General features: G+C 46.8%; 1 protein-coding gene across 1 annotated transcript; it reads right to left on the reverse strand.

The window, feature by feature from the left end:
- Positions 1 to 18366: 18366 nt before the first annotated feature.
- On the reverse strand, positions 18367 to 19260 carry LOC144481658 (putative G-protein coupled receptor 139). Its single transcript, XM_078200788.1, has one exon. It carries the CDS (start codon positions 19258 to 19260, stop codon positions 18367 to 18369), a length of 894 nt encoding a protein of 297 aa, XP_078056914.1.
- Positions 19261 to 20941: the final 1681 nt, after the last annotated feature.

Consider the following 20941-nt stretch of genomic DNA (forward strand, 5'->3'; position numbering starts at 1 on the left):
GCAGGTCACGGAAGCCCTTTATGACCGGGCTGGGAAGTACATCACATTTAACCTGAACCAGGCCCATCGGGAAGCCTGGGCTGCAGGGTCGCAGCCTTTGCAGGGATGCCTAAGGTACAGGGGGCCAACAACTGCACACATGTCGACCTGAAGGCCCCTTCAAGCAGAATCCACGAAGATTCATCAACAGAAATGGGTTTCACTCCCTGAATGTTCAACCAGTGTGTGACCACAATACGAACAGTATGCACGTCTGCGCGAGACACCCAGGCAGCGGCACGACAGCTTCATTGTCAGTAGCTCTGACATCCCAGAGGCCTTTGAGGAGCAGCCCAGGCTGCGGGTGTGGCTCCTGGGTGATATGGGTTACCAGCTTGGACATGGTTGATGACACCTGTGCCGATGCCTGTGACTGAGGCAGAGACCCGCTATAATGAGGCCCATGTAGCCGCCCACGTGAAAGTGGAGAGGTGCATTGGACTCCTCAGAATGAGATTCCGGTGCCTGGACCGCTCTAGCAGGGCCCTACAATGCAGCCCTCCGATCTCTTCCCGCATTGTGGTGGTGTGGTGTGCCCTACACAACATGGCTCTGCAGAGAAGTGACCTATTGGAGGAGGAGGAGGAGGACGTGGAGGCTGACCAGCTGGGCGTCGCTGGGGAGGTTGACCAGCACGAGGAGGAGGAAGAGGGGGAGGAGGAAGAAGAGGAGGAGGAAGAAGAGGAAGTGCCCGGCGAGAAACACCACCCAGGCACTGCATGGCTGTAGCTCCAATGAGGCTTGCAAGGTCAGCGAGAGAGCACTTGATCACCGGGTGGTTCAGTCGGTAGGGGCCTATGTCTGTGGGTTCCAACCACCTGCCCCAGAAAATTACATCTATCTCCTGCAACATTGTCACAACAGAGTTGTGGGCCTGGGTACGCTGTGTTTGTGACTTTCTTTGGCAGGCAGGCGAGTGATGACGACTCGCCAAGCACCATTATGACGATGCCCTCGTGCAAACTCGTCCGACTCCTTCCTGAACTCCGCATGCACGCTGGCACCTGGGCCCACGTCCGTGTAGTCGATAAGGGATCTGAAACCCCCATACACGGCCCTGGGGTGGGTGGGGTGGGGGAACGGGAGGGAATCGGTCGTGGGGTCTGGGGAACTAATGGCTTCCATTTCTCAGTGACGCAACATTGAGGGGCCTTCCCAGCTGACATCAACATGAAGCATCCCTCCGGCGATCATCAATGGAAGATGATTCCTTTTCGAGACAAATCTGAGACAAATCCATCAAAGATTGGCGGTGAAAAACCTTTAATGATTGCAGTAAAGGTGTTTAAATAATAAGTTCTAACATAAAAAAATTGTGAACAGAAAATGTTAAGGTGCTTACATTTCTTTCTAAGTCGTGCAGCCTTTAACCCGTGCCATCTCAGTGCAACTTTAATTTCCTAAGCTTACGTGGTCTACCACTATGTCTCAGAGACTGCAGAATGTACATCGGAAGTGGAGGGGGCCAGCTGCCTACCTCGCCCAGTGGCCTGTGATGCGTGCGGTGGGCATCCTCTGGACACCCTTGACGTTTGGTGTCCTGGCCGGATTCCATGTGTCTGGGATGTTTCCATGATACCAGGTGTCTGGGATGTTTACATGATACCCTAATCAACCTGCTGCTCCTGAGATGCCCCGGTCTCAGGAAGGAGGGAATCAGAAGGTGTAGCACAGCCACTGTCTCCTGTCTGGAAGGCCCCGGCGTGGGCCCGAGCCCTTCCTCCTCCCTTTGGGGTTCTGGGAGGCCTCTGGGTCACATCATGCGACAGCGGTGCTTCTGCAATGTGCCCCAGAAGCTCCGGCGTCACTTCGCCCTGCCAGACGTGGTCGAGCCCTCTGCGATGACCACCTGAGTCTGGGGCCACCTGTCAATGGCTGCAGCAATGCCCTCTGAGACTGGGCCATTCTCTGCAGCCCCACAGCCATGAGCCTTTGCGACTGGGCCATGTTCTCAAGGGCTGCTGCCGCAGTCAGCAGTGTCTTAGCGCTGTCCCACTCTGTCTCCTCCAAGCTCTCGAGCCTCTCAGCCATGGGCTGCAGAATCTCCGGCAGCCTGTTAAATCCCTCAGCTGTGACCCACTGTCACTCAGGAGCGACCCTCTGGGAATTCGCTGTGGCCTGCTGTGACTCGGCCATCGCTTGGAGCCTGCCACTCATACTGAGCATCTCCTGCCCCAGACTTTCCACTACAGGCACCACTCTTGCAGTGTTAGCCTGAGAAGCACGCAAGACAGGCAATAGCTGGTCCTACTGAAGGCTTTGGAACTCCTCCCAACAGCCTTCACTGTCGGTCCAGTGTGGCCGTCAGTCCCTCCTGCATTCCCTGGCTCTGTTGCTGCATCTCCAACAGCTTAGGGAGAAGTGATCTCAGAGGCACAGCATGTAGCCTGGTGCCAGCCAGAGTCCTCGCCTGCGGCAGGCCCCCGCGTGACAGTGGCCTCGGACGTGCCCTACTCCACCCGATGTACATTAGCTGATGTGTCGTGCCTACCAGAAGTGACCCAGAAGCCTCATCACTAACTGGACCCACCGATGTGTCGATATCTGGGATGGTGAGTTGTGAGGTGGAAGCTGACGTCAAAACGGTGCCATATTCAGCCGTTTCCTCCTGGGACTCGTCCAAGCTGTCCTGAACAGGATAGGCAGGAGCTGCAGCCTGTAGTCCAGAAGGCCCCGGGGCATCCGGTTCTGTCCCTGCAACACAGGACACAAGGTTAAGTGCAAGAGAGGGAGAGGAAACTGGAATGCAATAAAATTGATTCGCATTTCGCCATTGAACATAGAGCAAAGATCAAAGAGGATTACATCATAAGAACAGGCCCTTTGGCCCTCCAAGCCTGTAGCGAACATGCTTCCCAACTGCATTGTATCCACCGATTCTTCCGGGCACCATATACCTATACTCCCATCCCATTCACATATCTGTAAAGACGCTTCTTAAAGGTCACACTCGTACCTGCCTCCGTTGCCTCCCCGAGCAGTGAGTTCCAGGCACCCAGCACCCTCTGTGAAAAACCTTGCCCCTCGCACCCAAAACCCATGCCCCTTAGATATTGCCTCAAAGTGAGTGGGGGAGTGACAAGTGCTCACGTTTGACGGCAGCCCGACCATGCTGTCGCTGACAGCCCGCGTTTCCCTTTCCCTGGACAGCTCCAGCGCCCGCTCCTCAAAGGCGTTGAGGACCTGGAGGTATGGCTCACCACACCCTGTCTTCACCCTCTCAGGGTGTTGTGTTCGGTCTTCTCCTGTGGAGACAGAAGGAGGCATGAAAGAAATGATGGCTACTGCAGAGTATCAGGTGGTGGCCCTTAGAGGGCAAGCACAGTGGGGCTCTTGGGGGGGATAGAAAAGACGTGCTTGGGGATCAGGAGCTGGAAGCATGCAGGGTGCTGGGGATGTGTGGATCTGGGGGAGATTTGGGGGAAGATGCAAGATGGGGTTCAGCACTTACCCTTGCTGTCTGGATGAGGACATTCACCTTTTTCTGGCACTCCTTCCCGGTTACGGACGATGGCATTGCTGCAACTGCCTCAGTACTCAATGCCGACAACTGCCAGTTTCCAGATGCAATTTTACAACTCATCCACTTCATCCTGGACCACAATGTCTTCGCCTTCAACAAACTGGACCCACGGTACGGTAGCACAGTGGTTAGCACTGCTGCTTCACAGCTCCAGGGTCCCGGGTTCGATTCCCGGCTCGGGTCACTGTCTGTGTGGAGTTTGCACATTCTCCTCGTGTCTCCGTGGGTTTCCTCCAGGTGCTCTGGTTTCCTCTCACAGTCCAAAGATGTGCAGGTTAGGTTGATTGGCCAGGTTAAAAATAGCCCCTTAGAGTCCTGTGATGCGTAGGTTAGTGGGATTAGCGGGTAAATATGTGGGGGTAGGGCCTGGGTGGGATTGTGGTCGGTGCAGACTCGATGGGCCGAATGGCCTCCTTCTGCACTGTAGGGTTTCTATGATTTCTATGAAACAGTTCTTCATCCAGATGCACGGAACAGCCATGGGGACCAAATTCGCACCTCAATATGCCATCATCTTCATGCACAGGTTCGAATAAGACCTCTTCAACCGATGCTATACACTAGATACATCGATGACATTTTCTTCCTTTGGACTTTGGACTCATGCTGAACAATCACTGAAACATGTATATGATGACATCAAAAAGTTCCATCCCACCATCAGACTCACCATGGACTACTCTCTGAAATCGGTCGCATTCTTGAACACATGCATCTCCATCAAGGACGGTCTCCTCAGCACTTGACTGTACGGCAATCCTATGGATAACCTCACGATGCTACACTTCTCCAGCTTCACCTTAAACACGTTAAAGAAGACATCCCCTCCGGACAAGCCCTCCATATACATAGGATCTTCTCAGATGAGGCGGATCGCAACAGACAACTCCAGACGCTGAAAGATGCCCTCATAAGAACAGGATATGGTGCTGGATTCATTGATCAACATTTCCGACGCGCCTCAGCGAAAAACCACACCGACTTCCTCAGAAGACAAACACAGGACACGGCGGACAGAGTACCCTTCGTCGTCCAGTACTTCCCTGGAGCGGAGAAGCTACGACACCTTCTCCGGAGCCTTCAACATGTCATCGATGAAGGCGAACATCTCGCCAAAGCCATCTCCACACCCCCAGTTCTTGCCTTCAAACAATCGCAAAACCTCAAACAGACCATTATCCGCAGCAAACTACACTACCTCCAGGAGAACACTGACAACGACACCATGCAACCCTGCCACAGCAACCTGTGCAAGACATGCCGGATCATCAACATGGATGCCATCATCTCACGTGAGAACACCATCCACCAGGTACGCAGTACATACATTTGCAACTCGGCCAACGTTGTCGACCTGATATGCTGCAGGAAAGGATGTCCCGAGGCATGGTACATTGGGGAGACCATGCAGACGCTACGACAATGGATGAATGAACACTGCTCGTCAATCAGCAGTCAAGAGTGTTCTCTTCCTGTTGGGGAACACTTCAGCATTCATGGACATTCGGCCGCTGATCTTCTCCAAGGCGGTCTTCACGACACACAACAATACAGAGTTGCTGAGCAGAGACTGATAGCCAAGTTCCGCACACATGAGGTTCGCCTCAACCGGGATCTTGGGTTCATCTCACACTATCTGTAACCCCCACGACTTGCCTGGGCTTGCAAAATCTCACTAACTGTCCTGTCTGCAGACAATACACATCTCTTTAACCTGTGTTTAATGCTGTCTCCACTCACATTGTCTGTACCTTTAGTATTTGATTCCCTGTAAAGACTCACATTCCAACCATTAATTTTTAAATTGAGTTTGTGTCTTTATATGCCCTGTTTGTGAACAGAACCCCCACTTACCTGACGAAGGAGCAGCACTCCGAAAGCTAGTGGCGTTTGCTACCAAATCAACCTGTAGGACTTTAACCTAGTATTGTGAGAGTTCTTACTGTATTTAACCAGTCCAACGCCGGCATCTCCACATCATCCCTCTGCCTGAGATCAGTGAGGCGAGAAGGTGGTCCACTGCCACTCTGCCTGAGATCAGTGAGGGGGAAGGGCGCGGGGGGGGGGGGGGGGGTCCGCTACCACTCTGCCTGAGATCAGTTGGGGGGAAGGGGGGTCCACTGCCACTCTGCCTGTGATCATTGGGCGGGGTGTGGAGGGGGTCCACTGCCACTCTGCCTGTGATCAGTGAGGGGGAAAGGGGGTCCACTGCCAATCTGCCTGAGATCAGTGAGGGGGAAAGGTGGTCCACTGCCATTCTGCCCGAGATCAATGGCGGGGGGAAGGGAGGAGGGCCCCGCGAACGGCCTGGGTGGCAGATCACACTGCCTGATATCTGTCGGGTGCAGGGGGGAGGGTGGATCCCTCTGCCTGAGATCAGTCGGGGGAAAAGGGGGTCAGTAATGTTGTGGGGGTGGGGTAATGTCTGTGGAGGCCAGTGGGAGGCATTAACCGGCCAGTGGGCAATGTGGCACGGGAGCGCTTTTTAATATTTTTTCAATGCACGTGCGCAGTTCAAAGCCTCGATCGGAGCTGCAGTGTTTCGGGCGTGATAGGACCCGTCCACAGCGCAATTCAGACTCGCGATTTTTTTTGTCAGGCTAAGTGCCTCTGGGGGCGCCTGAGAGCAGTTTTCTAAGTTGAATCTGAATTGCGCCCAGATTCAGCACTTAGAATCAAAATGGTAAAATCGCCCCCTTCGTGTCCAAATATATAATATATAGGTGGATTGGCCATGTTAAATTGCCCTCCTGTCCAACGATTTGTTGGTCAAAACACTTATCCTGCACAGCGTTGAACACGAAGGGGCAATTTAGAATGGCCAATCCACATAACGTACACATCTTTGGACACGAAGGAACAATTTAGCATGGCCAATCCACAATTAGATTGGCCATGCAAAATCGTTCCTTCCTGTCCAAAGATGTGCAGGTGAGGTGAATTGGCCATGCTAAATTACCCCTTGGTGTCCAAAGATGTCTGTTGCTCCCTCGTGTTGCAAAATGTGTCATTTAGGTGGATTGGCCATGCTAAATTGCCCGTTAGTGTTCAAAGATGTTTTATTTAGGTGGGTTGGCCATGTTAAGTAGCCCTAGTGTCCAAAGGTTTGTAGATTAATTAGATTGGCCGTGCTAAATTGATACTTTATGTCCAACGATTGTCGTTTAGTTGGACTGGCCATGCTAAATTGGCCCTTAGTGCCCAAAGATACGCAGGTTAGGTGGATTGGCCATGCTAAATTGTTCCTTCGTGTCCAAAGATGTGTACGTTATGTGGATGCGCCATGCTAAATTGCCCCGAGGTGTCCAAAGATGTGCAGGTTAAGTGTTTTGACCATGTGTCAGTGCCCTTTCGTGCCCAAGGGATGCAGGAGAGGTCAATTGGCCATGCTAAATTGCTCCTCCGTGCCCAAGATGTGTCGTTTAGGTGGATTGGCCATGCTACATTGCCCATTGGTATCCACAGATGTGTAAGTTATGTGGATTTGCCATGCTAAATTGCTTCTTAATGTCCAAAGGTGCGGTTAGGTAGATTTGCCATGCTAAATTGTTTCCTGGAGTCCAAAGAAGGTTAGGTTAGTTAGATTGGCTATGGTAAATTGCCCCTTAGTGTCCAAAGATGTGTAGATTAGGTAGATTGGCCATGCAAAATTGCCTCTTAGTGTCCAAAGATGTGATATTTAAGTGGATTGGCCATGTTAAGTTTTCCGAATGTCCAACGATGTGCTAATTAGGTGGATTGACCTTGTAAAATTGTCCTCGTGTCCAACGATTTGTAGATGAATTAGATTGGTCATGCTAAATTGTTCCTTCGTGTTAAGAGGTACATAGAACATAGAACAGTACAGCACAGAACAGGCCCTTCGGCCCACGATGTTGTGCCGAGCTTTATCTGAAACCAAGATCAAGCTATCCCACTCCCTATCATCCTGGTGTGCTCCATGTGCCTATCCAATAACCGCTTAAATGTTCCTAAAGTGTCTGACTCCACTATCACTGCAGGCAGTCCATTCCACACCCCAACCACTCTCTGCGTAAAGAACCTACCTCTGATATCCTTCCTGTATCTCCCACCACAAACCCTATAGTTATGCCCCCATGTAATAGCTCCATCCACCCGAGGAAATAGTCTTTGAACGTTCACTCTATCTATCCCCTTCTTCATTTTATAAACCTCTATTAAGTCTCCCCTCAGCCTCCTCCGCTCCAGAGAGAATAGCCCTAGCTCCCTCAACCTTTCCTCATAAGACCTACCCTCCAAACCAGGCAGCATCCTGGTAAATCTCCTCTGCACTCTTTCCAGCGCTTCCACATCCTTCTTACAGTGAGGTGACCAGAACTGCACACAATATTCCAAATGTGGTCCCACCAAGGTCCTGTACAGTTGCAGCATAACCCCATGGCTCTTAAACTCCAACCCCCTGTTAATAAAAGCTACCACACTATACGCCTTCTTCACAGCTCTATCCACTTGCGTGACAACCTTTAGAGGTCTGTAGTTATGAACCCCAAGATCTCTCTGTTCCTCCACAGTCTTCAGAACCCTACCTTTGACCCTGTAATTCACATTTAAATTAGTCCTACCAAAATGAATCACCTCACATTTATCAGGGTGAAACTCCATTTGCCATTTTTCAGCCCGGCTTTGCATCCTATCTATGTCTCTATGCAGCCTACAACAGCCCTCCACCTCATCCACTACTCCACCAATCTTGGTGTCATCAGCAAATTTACTGATCCACGCTTCAGCCCCCTCCTCTAAGTCATTAATAAAAATCACAAAGAGCAGAGGACCAAGCACTGATCCCTGCGGCACTCCGCTAGCAACATGCTTCCAATCCGAAAATTTTCCATCGACCACCACCCTCTGTCTTCGATCAGACAGCCAGTTACCTATCCAATCGGCCAACTTTCCCTCTATCCCACACCTCCTCACTTTCATCATCAGCCGACCATGGGGGACCTTATCAAACGCCTTACTAAAATCCATGTATATGACATCAACTGCCCTACCTTAATCAACACACTTAGTTACCTCCTCAAAAAATTCAATCAAATTTGTGAGGCACGACTTGCCCTTCACTAATCCGTGCTGACTATCCCGGATTAATCCACATCTTTCTAAATGGTCGTAAATCCCATCTCTAAGGACCTTTTCCATCAATTTACCAACCACCGAAGTAAGACTAACCGGTCTATAATTACCAGGGTCATTTCTATTCCCTTTCTTAAACAGAGGAACAACATTCGCCATTCTCCAGTCCTCTGGCACCATCCCCGTGGACAGCGAGGACCCAAAGATCAAAGCCAAAGGCTCTGCAATCTCATCCCTTGCCTCCCAAAGAATCCTAGGATACATTTCATCAGGCCCAGGGGACTTATCGACCTTCAGTTTATTCAAAACTGCCAGGACATCCTCCCTCCGAACATCTATTTCCTCCAGCCTATTAGCCTGTAACACCTTCTCTTCCTCAAAAACATGGCCCCTCTCTTTGGTGAACACTGAAGAAAAGTAATCTTTCATCACCTCTCCTATCTCTACTGACTCCATAAACTAGTTCACACTACAGTCCTTGACCGGCCCTAACCTCACCCTGGTCATTCTTTTATTCCTCACATAAGATTAAAAAGCCTTGGAGTTTTCCTTGATCGGACCCGCCAAGGACTTCTCGTGTCCCCTCCTAGCTCTCTGAAGCACCTTTTTCAGCTCATTCCTTGCTAACTTGTAACCCTCAATCGAGCCATCTGAACCTTGTTTCCTCATCCGTACATAAGCTTCCCTCTTCCTTTTCACAAGACATACCACCTCTTTCGTGAACCATGGTTCCCTCACTCGGCCATTTCCTCCCTGCCTCACAGGGACACAGGTGTGTCGTTTAGGTGGATTGGCTATGCTAAGTTATTCCTTAGTGTACAAAGATGCGCAGTTTACTGTGGAATGGCCATGCTAAATTGACACTTAGGGTCCTAAGATGTGTCGGTGTGGTGGATTGGTCATGCTAAATTGCTCTCTGGTATCCCAAAATATATAATTTTGGTGGATTGGCCATGTTGCGTTGCTCCTTAGAGTTCAAAGATGTGTTATGCAGGTGGATTGGCTATGTTAAATGGCCCTCGTGTCCAAAAATTTTTAGGTTAATTAGATTGACGATGCTAAGTTGTTCCTTAGTGTCCAAAGGTGTGTGGGCTAGGTAGATTGGCTATGCTCAAGTATTCCCTAGTGTCCCAAGATGTGTTGTTCAGCTGGATTGGCCATGCTAAATTGGAAACTTAGAATCAAAATGGCAAAATCGGGCCGTGAGTGCTGCATCTGGGCGCAATTCAGTTCCGACTTGGAAATCTATTGTCAGGCGCCCCCATACGCGGTTAGCCTGGAAAAGCAATTGCGAGTCTGAATCGCGCTGTGGGCGGGGCTTATCGCGCCCGAAACGCTCCTGCTCCGATCAGAGCTTTGAACTCTGCATGTGCAGCGAGAAAACATTTGGAAAAACGCACCCCTGTCACATCGCTCCCGGACTGCAAAAAACAGATAAAGGCAGCCCAGGACCAATGGCCCCCGCAGACATTGCCCCACCCCCACAACATAACTGTCCTCCTTATCCACCCTCCCTCTGCTACTCAGACCGATCACGACCCTCTGCTCCACTTCGCCCCCCACCGATTGCCCGCAGAGTGGCAGCAGTCCCTCCTGCCCTGCCCCCTCCCTGCCCTCCTCGCCCAGAGAATGATCTGGCCTCCCTCCTCCCCCCCCCCCCCTCGACCAAACAATGAGCGGGTCTCCCTCCCTCCCCCCACCCCCGCCAGCGAGCGATCTGGCTTCCCTCCTCCCTCCCCCCAACAGAGAACGAGCTGGCCTCCGCTCCCGCCCCCCCCCCCCTCACCACCACCCACCAGAGAATGATCCGGCCTCCCTACTCCCACCCACCTCCCCCCTCACCAGAGAATGATCTGGCTCACCTCTCTCCCCCTTCCACTCCCAATCTGAGTCAGAGAGCCATTGGAAACTCTGAACTTATCTCTTCAGCAGCTGGAGATCCCAAAACAGACCTTTGTTGAGCATGTCTGTTTCGCGCCAAATTTGGACGCGCAAATGCGATTGTAACTGGGGAAATGCTGGTAAAGTTGGGTGGGCAGCCCATAAATTCAATTGCATGCAAATATATTTAAATCATCTTTTTTGGGTGCGGTTCGGATCACGGCCATTTTCCTTGGTGTACACCCCAAACTCCTTCCAACTGCTCAGTTCCGTTTGTTTGTCTTCTCTTTATTCCGGGAGCTCCATTTTGTTTGCAGCTATCAATGCTTCCTCATCATGGGGTTTCAACTCCTATTCCTATCATTGCATTGATTTCTCGCCTTCCTTGGTAAGCTCCAGCCTTCACTGCCATCTCTGTTTCTTTCAGGGCTGCTACTCTCAGACCGCTGTTCTCTGTTGGCACACCTTTGGTCACAGATTCGTGACATTTTCCTGTGTTCACGAATGCTTGCTGTCTCATCCTCAGGACTTAGGTCTCGCTTTTTTTGTTTCCAGCTGTCCACCCTATTTTCCCAATCTATAGCTTTGGCTTCTTGCCCTCACTCTTGTATGTTGAGCCAGTGTTGTACTTTCCTGAGGTCTTTCCTGCTTTCCCGATTATAGTGGCCTCCCTGCACTCGCTTGACCATTCGGGTATGTATGAAACCAGCTGAGCCTTTGAAGTAGCAACTTCATCCCCTACTTCACAGGTACTTTGTTGATCATCGGATTCCCTCTCATCTTTTGTTCACTGCTCCCCATAATATCTCAGGGTATGTGCATGTGAGGTACAAGGTGCTTCCTGCACTCCTGCATCTTGCTAAGATGCTCCAAATTCATACTCAAGTGCCACTACTCTCAAAGCGTGAGCTCGAACCGTCCGGTTACTCTTTTGCGCTATAACTACCTTGCTGTCTGTTCGTATCACTTTCCCGGCCTTTCCCACTCTTTTTTGTCCTCTCTTGAATAGTTGACCCTGTCCCCTTTCTCAAAGTATACCCCTGATGGTCTTATGCGATGCTTTAGGGCCCTTTGTATTCTGAAACCTCAGCCTTAATGAAGGCCTTTCTCCCTCCATGCACAGCGTTTAAGTGTGCAGAAAACATGGAGCTAATGCTTGTTCCTTCTCGTGTCGGGGGAGCATCTGTTAATACTGACGGCAACTTTGGATTCCTCCCGTATACCAACTGGTATGGACAATAGCCCCCACCATTTGTAACTCATTTTTTGCATGCACTGCCCATGCTAATGCAACTTGCAATTTACAGCCCAGTTGATCCGCCAAAGTTTTATGCAACATTTCATCTATAACTGCGTGATTCCTTTCACAGCGACTATTGCTGAATGGGCTCTCCACTGCAGTGTGCATAATTACAATATTTCAATTTTCACACATATCTTGAAACTCATCATTTGCGAATTCGTCCCCATTGTCCGTCAAAAATTTAAACGGTGCCCCCAATCCTGTTCCAACCCAATGGATCTTAATTTTATCTATAATTGTTCTTTTTATCTTTACTGTAAATCACCGTGGAGATGCTGAACCAGGTGGCCATGTATACAAAATGCAATAGATAGATGCCTTTGTCCTTGTCCCATATCTTTAGATCCATCGCCACTGCATCACTGAAATCTCGTGCTACTGGTAGACTCATGACTGGATGCGGGAGTGTCCTTCTATATTTCATGTAATTTTCACACTGGGCTGACATTTGTTCTATGAGATCATTATATCCTTCGTCCAACACACCTGCTCAGTCTCTGTGGTACTGGATGACCAAACTGCTTATGGAGTTTCAGAATAATCTTCTTTTTGTCCATCATGTTGTTGCCTGTTAGTGACACTAATGTCTCATGAATCCTTTGGTCTGACCATTTCAGTTCACTTAAAGTAAGACAATCATGGCCAGATCTTGTAAAATGTAGGTCCACAGTTTTCCCAAATACAACAGCTTTATCCTGTTTCAAATTGATGGTCATCTGAGCTTTCTTCTTCGCAGACCTGCTTAACAACAAAGGTATATCACTGGAAACTACTTATACATAAACTGATTCCTGCAATCTTACAGGGAAGTTTCACCCTTTTGGAGGATGTTAGAGTGTTCTAATCTCCAACTCTCAAGCAGGTGGAACTATCATGCTCTTTTACTTTCTCTCGTTCTTTATGATCAAGAGACGCTAAGTAACAATCCAGCCAATCTGGGCCGCAGACAGTGTTCATCCATCCACTATCTAAAACAGCGCAGTTGAAAGAGTCTATCAGATCGCTCATTATGGGACTCCATCTTTCCACCAAAACAATGCCTTCCTGGTCCTTATCCTCATCACTGTCGGTTTCCACATATTCTGTCTCACATGTGGTTTCAAAGACACTTCTTTCGGATTTCTTCTTTTCGGACAGTTTACAATGTCGTGGAATGGGGTATCGCATTGGAAACAGTGATTCACAATCCCTCTTGCATTCCTTCGATTTAAACATCTTTTATCTAGTATCCCATGGGCGTCTTCCTTCCCCCATTTTCAAACCGGTTATAACCATTTTCGGCACTAGATCTAGAACGTAACTGTCTCTGTTTAAAGGCCTTTGTGTGCCATTTGGTCTGGCATGCAGTTGAGTCAGCATTGACTCCTCTGTTCTGGGCGCTATGGCATTTTGCACTGAACAAGGTGGCGGGGAAGGATTGCTTCCCGACAAACGTTTTCATGATGTTACCATTTGATCAAAGAGGGGCTCTGTACCCCTTAATTGTATTCCAGTCATTACTAAAAGAGTATCCCTATGTAACAGACATTCACAGTCCAACAACTTGAAGGCCAAGACTGCATCTGTAATCTCCTAATTAAATCACATTAGCCTGTTACAGCCCCTGTCAAAACGCATGATATACTCTTCCAGGGGTTGGTTGTCTTGTCTCTTAATCCTGTCAAACAACACCCATCCTTCATAATTCTCCAATATCTCATCTCTCTGGTGAAACTTATCCAAGTATTGTAGCAGGAGATATAGCCCTTCTTCTTTATAGAGGGCATCTGCTGTCCAATCGGAAAATACTTAGCTTCTTATCTTGCTCCTAATTGGAAGCGACAAAGCTAAAGCCATACCTTGCTTTCTTAACGGAATTATGGTGACAAGCGTCCACATTTCCACCTCTGCCTTTCATTGCCGATATGGTTCGGCATCTGAAAAGACAGGGGGCAATCCAATCCCACCAGGTTACTTCTACCTTCTGCAATGGTTGTAGCACTTGTTCAAAAACAAATACTAAATTACGATGGGTTTTCCTCTGCCACCAATGTTTCCTCAGAAGGAACTCTTCAAAAATGCTGATACGAAAATACAATAAAACATCCTCCAATTTATAAATCAAAGAAAGGGTTCATTAACATCATTACTCCAATCGGGGGGCCTCACCCTGGGCCACTCCAAGCTTTTCACATTTCTACATAGTTCCTTATTCATAGTGAATCAGCTTATCAGCTGACTATTACATCACCCTATAATTGCTTCCATGTATTACTGGGTCAGCTGACCCTCATATCTTGTTCACATTGGTCAGATTACATCCAATACAAAGTTGCCACCAGTTACATTCTGACACAGTCTATCATGACGTATCTGGTCAAAGCCTTCACTGACGTCCATGTGTACAACATCCACTACCTATCCCTCACCTATCATCTTTGTCACTTCCTCGACAAACTTGATGAAGTTAGTGAGGCACAACCTCTGCTTCACAAAACCATGCTGTCTATCACTAATAAGTCCATTTGTTTCCAAATGTGAGTAAACCTTGTCCCTAAGAATCGTTTCCAATAATTTCCCTACCACTTATGTAAGGCTCACCGGCCTATAATTTCCTGGATTATCCCCGCTGCCCTTCTTAAACATTGGAATAACATTGGCTATCCTCCAGTAATCTGGATATTGACTATTGCCAATGAGGAGTTAAAGATTTCTGTCAATGGCCCAGCAGTTTCGGCCCTTGCCTCCTTCAGTATTTTGGGGTAGATCCCATCAGGCCCTGGGGGCTTATCTACTTTAATGCTTTTTAAGACACACAATATTCCTCCTTTTTTATATCGACATGACCCAGAATATCTACACACCCTACCCTAGGCTCCTCATCCATCAAGTTCCTCTCTTTAGTGAATAATTATAAATGCTTCCTTTTTTGACAAGGTTCACAATATCCCTCGTTACCCAGGGTTCCCGATACTTTCCACATTTATCCTTCATCCGCACAGGCACATGCCAGTCCTAAATTCCAATCAACTGACATTGATGGACCCCCACATGTCGTATGTTAATTTACCCTCAAACAGCCTCCCCCAATCTACACTCTCCTCATTCTGCCTAATGTTGGGATAATCAAATGCTAAATTTATGATTATCGATTCTAATTGTGAGGCCGTAGGGCCATGTTGTGTGTAAAATTTCAGAATTTTATATGTGAAGAAAGGAAAAATCAACCATCCATTGAAGAAAGAAAACATCACCTAATAACAAGCTCGAACAATCTTTGAACAAGGAACAAAACAGAACACGGTTAAAATTAGTATATTACGGTTATTAACATAAAGAGAATTTGAGTAAAAACCAATTGTGGAAAAAAATGATTATATTACATCTTGTAATAACATGCATGATTTGATTATTGCGAGTAGATTATCAGGATTTTAACAAAAACACTTAGCTGTATTTGGCGTACACTTATGTTAGAACAGCTGATGTATCTAAATGGTGGGTATGTACTCATATACCAATTCATGCGGGGAAGAGGTTTCCTTTCCGGCCAACCCTTCAAGGTGGGAGGAATAGATAATATGGGATCAATTAACCCAATTGTTCAGGAAACCCAGAGGAAGGACAGTGGAATTCATAAAGGAGGTGAAAGAGTAGATTTTTGTCAATGACAGATCATGCACAGGAAAGTCAGCCAACTTGACGAGCTGCTCACCTGTGTTCAATACAGCCAAACGAGCACCCAATTTGATTCTAATTGATAGCGGATTAGAGGAACAAGGAACAAGGCTGTGTCAAGAATGATCAGGGAAACACAGATATTGGGATTAGTAAATGCAACCACTCTATAGACGACAGGAACAGGATTTGCTCAAGCCCACTGGAGGATGATCAGAAGTGCAATATTCAATATTTTTTCAGAGGATGACATATATAACCAAGACTTAAAGGAACTTATTGGATTTGTGGAAAAACATGTTTACCCATGGCTGTCCACAGGTTGGAGTGGCGTTTGTTACTTCGGATATGTAGTTCCACATATTTACCACACTGATCAATTGCCAAAGGAAACTACCAGATGCCGATGTACGGCAGTGGGCATAGACTATTGCTTTGGAATAATGATGCCAGGATATTCACATGTAAGACTGACAATGGAATTGGAAAATATTGCCGATATCTTGGAAAAGGAGCTAATGACACGGCTACTGCTTTATCACAGATCAATGAGGAAATGGTAGCAATGCATATCGGGTAGTTTTGGATTTCATTCTTGCAGCAACAAGAGGAACATGCACTTTGATTGGATCGAAATGCTGCACCTACATACCAGATATTTCGGAGAATATCACCAATCTGGTATCTCATATTCGGAAGGAGGTCAAGAAGTTGAACAAACCAGAGTCATTCTCTCTGGAAAAATGGACAACAGGATGGATCGGAATATTGGGAAAGAACACATCAATCAGAGCTGCATATCGTTTTGTTCATTTACTGCTGAATATTGTGACTATAATGCTACTCAAATGTTGTTGTTCTACCACAAGCCAGACTGTTGCAAGAGTAGCATCGATCAAGGAAGAGAATGATGAAATACCAATGACTTTGACTTCTTGAGGTGCTCCAATTTATGAGAACGAATCCACTGGAGCATCCTTTTAAAACACAAACTTTTTTTCAACTAAAAACAATTAATACTTCATTGACATGATCAAGAATTAATTTAGATGCAATGATACATGGATCATAGGAATTAATAGATATTGATAGATTTGGCCTAATATTGCTGTGGCCAATATGGCCAACAGGGAGAGATTGTAGATGGGATTTTACAGTAGATGGGATGAAGTAGATTACGGATTAGATATAGGAATTCACTCAACATCAGATAAAACAGCTGTTTTATGTAAGTAACCAAATTGCATAACCATTTTTAATATGTTGTTTTAAAGAATGTTTTTTTAAAGTTTTTAATGAAAGGAATGGAATGATTACATTTAATCTGAAAGAATGTTGAATGTATTGAATTCAAGGCCTTACGTGCAAATAAATTGGAACCAAAACGAAAGATTTGGCAACATAGTAAAATGGACTGACAAAGCAATACATTTCTTGATTAAGAAACTGCACATAGAAGAAAATGTGCGTTATAATCTGAGCTGAAATGCAGACAGTGTTTCGAAATGAGATATAAGAAAGAACCAGTTTGAACTGGAGCAAAAGCAAGGACTAACAGACATAAGGCCTCACGCCACATAGCAACAAGAAGCCTTCCTTACTGAGGCGTAAAATTCATCAGTAAGAATGGACAAATATCAAATCCGTATTTAAAGGTGTCAAGCTATAATTGATTGAAGGGCATGTCCTTGTTAGACTGACAGAACAGTGAATGAATGAAATTGCTTTGAATTAAGAGCTGGGCTGTATAATCTGACAAGAAAAAAGTATAACCGTTCTGCTGATTGGCATGAAATCAGAAATCTTTTGAGGAAGCCTCATAGCTCATTTGCTGTAGAGGTGAAATCGAGTTCTCCCTTTTGGGCAAAAGAGACTTGTCTTGTTCTAATTGTATGTTTGTATTTTTCTAATGTTGTTAATTTGTAATGTCATTGATTTTAACACATCAATGTTTTCATAAAAACTAGATTAATTGAAGAATTACATTGAACTGAATAAGTTTTTGCCTTTGTGAAAAGAAAGATTTAATGAAAACATTTAAATAAATCAGGCCGGCTGGAAGAATTTTCACAATAATTGGTCAGATTAAATTGCCCCTTAATGCCCAAAGATGTGCAGGTTAGGTGGATTGGTCATGATAAATTGCCACATAGTATCCAGATATGCCTGGTTATGTTGCTTGGCCATGATAAATTGCCCCTTAGTGTCTCAATATGAGTGGGTTAGGTGGATTCGCCGTGATAAATTGGCCTTAATCACCAAAGATGTGGCGATTAGATGGATTGGCCATGCTAGCCTTCGTCTGATTGTCCAAAGATGTGTGGGTTAGGTTTATTGCCCACACAAAATTGCCCCTTACTGTCAGGGGGCTTAAGAGGATAAATAGGTGGGGTCATGGGGATCGGCCCTAAGTGGGCTTGTTGTCATGCACGCCATGCTAAATTGCCCCGTAGTGTCCGAAGATGTGCCGGTTAGGTGGATTGGCCATGCTAAATTGCCCCTTAGTGTCCAAATATGTATTGGTTAGGTTGATTGGCCATGGTAAACTGCCGCTTGGTGTCCAAAGATATGCGGGCTAGGTGCATTGGCCGTCCTAAACTTCACCTGAGTGCCCAAAGATGCGCGGGTTTGGTTAATTGGCCACAGCAAATTGCCCTTTAGTATCAGGGGATTAACAGGATAAATATGTGGGGTTAGGGCCTGGGTGGGCTTGTTGTGGGTGCAGGCCCGATCGGGAAAATAGCCTTCTGCTCGTTAGCGATTCTATTCTATGAATTTAATATCATTTATAGTCGTGACAGTACGGGGAACCCAATGCAAAATAGAAAAATAATGGCACGGGTGTGATTGAAATGAGAGGGGAGTTCTTTTATTTTTCATTACTTTTCATTTGTACAAAGGAACAAGGTAACAGACACCTTAACTCTTCTCTGAATTTGCGTTGCAAAACTGCATAAATGCAGGTGTTGGTGCAGCAGCCCAAGAGCTGAAGCATGAAGCCCAACTCCCGGATGTAAACGGGTAAATGCACCATCTCATAGCCCAGGTAACCCATCCGCCAATAAATATTATACACCATGTAGACCGCCCACAGCAGGATGAAGTTCCCTGAGATAGCATACAAGGCAATCATGGACTTCCTGCGATTCTCCACCTCTGGATCACTGGGCGTCTCACCAGTGACGTGACGCCGGAGTTTCCTGCGGGCTTGGTTAGTCAGAAAGATGTACCTGACAGTTAAGGAATTGAATAGCAAGACCAAGACAAATGGAATACACGGTGTTAAAAGGTAATGAAAAAATTCGACGGCACCCCACACTTTTGACTGTGCAACGCTCTGTGATATAGCACAGAACCAGGACTGGTTAATGAGCCAGTATTTACTTGTATACATAAAACACCAGCAAATATTTTTTAGACAAAAGAACACGGTAATTGTTGTTAAAACCACAAGCGCTGTTTTCTCCAAGCAGTATTTGGCTTTCAGCTTCTGACAGCAAATGGCGACATAGCGATCAAATGTGAAGCTAACTGTGAACCACACAGAACAGTCGGTAACGGTGCAAAGTACTGCGGCGTGGATATTGCACACCGGCACCTTTCTCATGAAATTGAATTCCAGACGATAAACAGCGGGAATGTGCCTCCATATCAGATCGACAATGATGACCAGGAGATCAGCTGTTGCCATGGCTACCAGGTATCTGGTGGCACATTTGGACAGGCCACACTTCCCCCGAGACAGTATCAGAATCGTCACCATGTTAACTGCAAAGGAATAAAGAGGTTGCGGAGTTACTAGTAACTTAATCTCATCGCTCTGACAAAAGGTCATCCAGACTCGAAACGTTGGTTCCATTCTCTCTCCACAGATGCTGTCAGACATAGAAAGAACAACACAACACAGGAACAGACCCTTCAGCCCTCCAAGCCTGCGCCGATCATGATGCCTGTCTAAACTAAAACTGTATGCACTAACGGAGTCTGTATCCTTCCATTCCCATCCAATCCATGTATTCGCTTAGATACCTCTTAAATGCCACTATCGTGCCTGCTCCCACCCAGGCAGTGCCTTCCAGACATTCACCATCCTCTGTATAAAAAACTTGCCTCGCACATTTCTTCTGAATTTTTCCCCCTGCACCCTAAACCTATGTCCCCGAGTACTTCTCCTTTCTACCCCAGGAACGAGCATCTAACTACCCACTCTGTCCATGCCCCTCATAACCTTGTAAAGTTCGATCAGGTCACCCTGATTTTCCAGCAGTTTCTGTTTTTGTTTCAGATTCCAGCATCCGCAGTATTTTGCTTTTAATCTTATCGCTATTGCTTCATTCATGCCCGTGAGGGAATCAAGAAAAATAAATAAATAATTAACAATCCACTGATGGCCATGCAACCATTGTCGATTGTCAGAAAAACCCATCTGGTTCCTTAAGGGAAGAAAATCTGCCGTCCTTCCCTGGTCTGGCCTCCATGTGGCTCCAGAGCCACAGAAATGTGGTTGACTCTCAACTGCCCACAGGCAACTAGGGATGGGGAATAATGCTGGCCATGAATGAATTAGAAATAATGAAATCTAATCGTAGTTTTGGCAAGGACAGATTTATAATAGTATTTGCAAGACAGGAATTCATAATACCTGAGTCTGCTCTGAATAACACCTGAGAATAAATCAAAGAATCACGGAATTCCGACAATGCAGAAGGAGGCCATTCGGCTCATTGAGCCTGCATCGACCACAGTTACACCCAGCCCCAATCCCCTTGAACACATGCATTTACTCTGCTAGTCCTACTGACACTAAGCGGCAATTTAGCATGGCCAATGAACCGAATCTGCACATCTTTGGAGTGTGGACGAAAACACATGCAGACACGGGGAGAACGTGCAGGCTCCACACAGGCTGTGACCCGAGGCCAGAATTGAACCCACGTCTATGGCGCTGTATGGCAGCAGAGCAAATGGGTGGGTTGTCCATGCTAAATTTCCCCTTAGAGCCCAAAGATGCGCGTGGTCCTCTTTGGACTCGAAAAGGCATTTTAGCATGGACTGGTCATGCTAAATTGCCCTTTAGTGTCCAAAGATGTACAGATTAGGTGGATTGGCCATGCTAAATTCCCCCTTAGTGTCCAACGCTGTGTGGGTAAGGTGGATTGGTCTTGCTAAATTGCCCTTTAGTGTCCAAAATGTTCAGGTTAGGTGGACTGGCCATGCTAAATTGCAACGTAGTTTCCAAAGATGTGCAGGTTTGGTGGATTGGCCATACTAAATTGCCCATTGTTGTCCAAGATGTGCAGGTTATATGGATTGGCCACTCTAAATTGCCCCTTTATTTCCAAAGATGTGCATGTTAGGTGCATTGGCCATGCTAACTGGCCCCTTAGTGTCCTACGATGTGCAGGTTAGGTGGATTTGCCATGCTAAATTGCCCCTTAGTGTCC

This window comes from Mustelus asterias, chromosome 31 (assembly GCF_964213995.1).
Source record: "Mustelus asterias chromosome 31, sMusAst1.hap1.1, whole genome shotgun sequence".
In the NCBI taxonomy this organism is placed as follows: domain Eukaryota; kingdom Metazoa; phylum Chordata; class Chondrichthyes; order Carcharhiniformes; family Triakidae; genus Mustelus; species Mustelus asterias.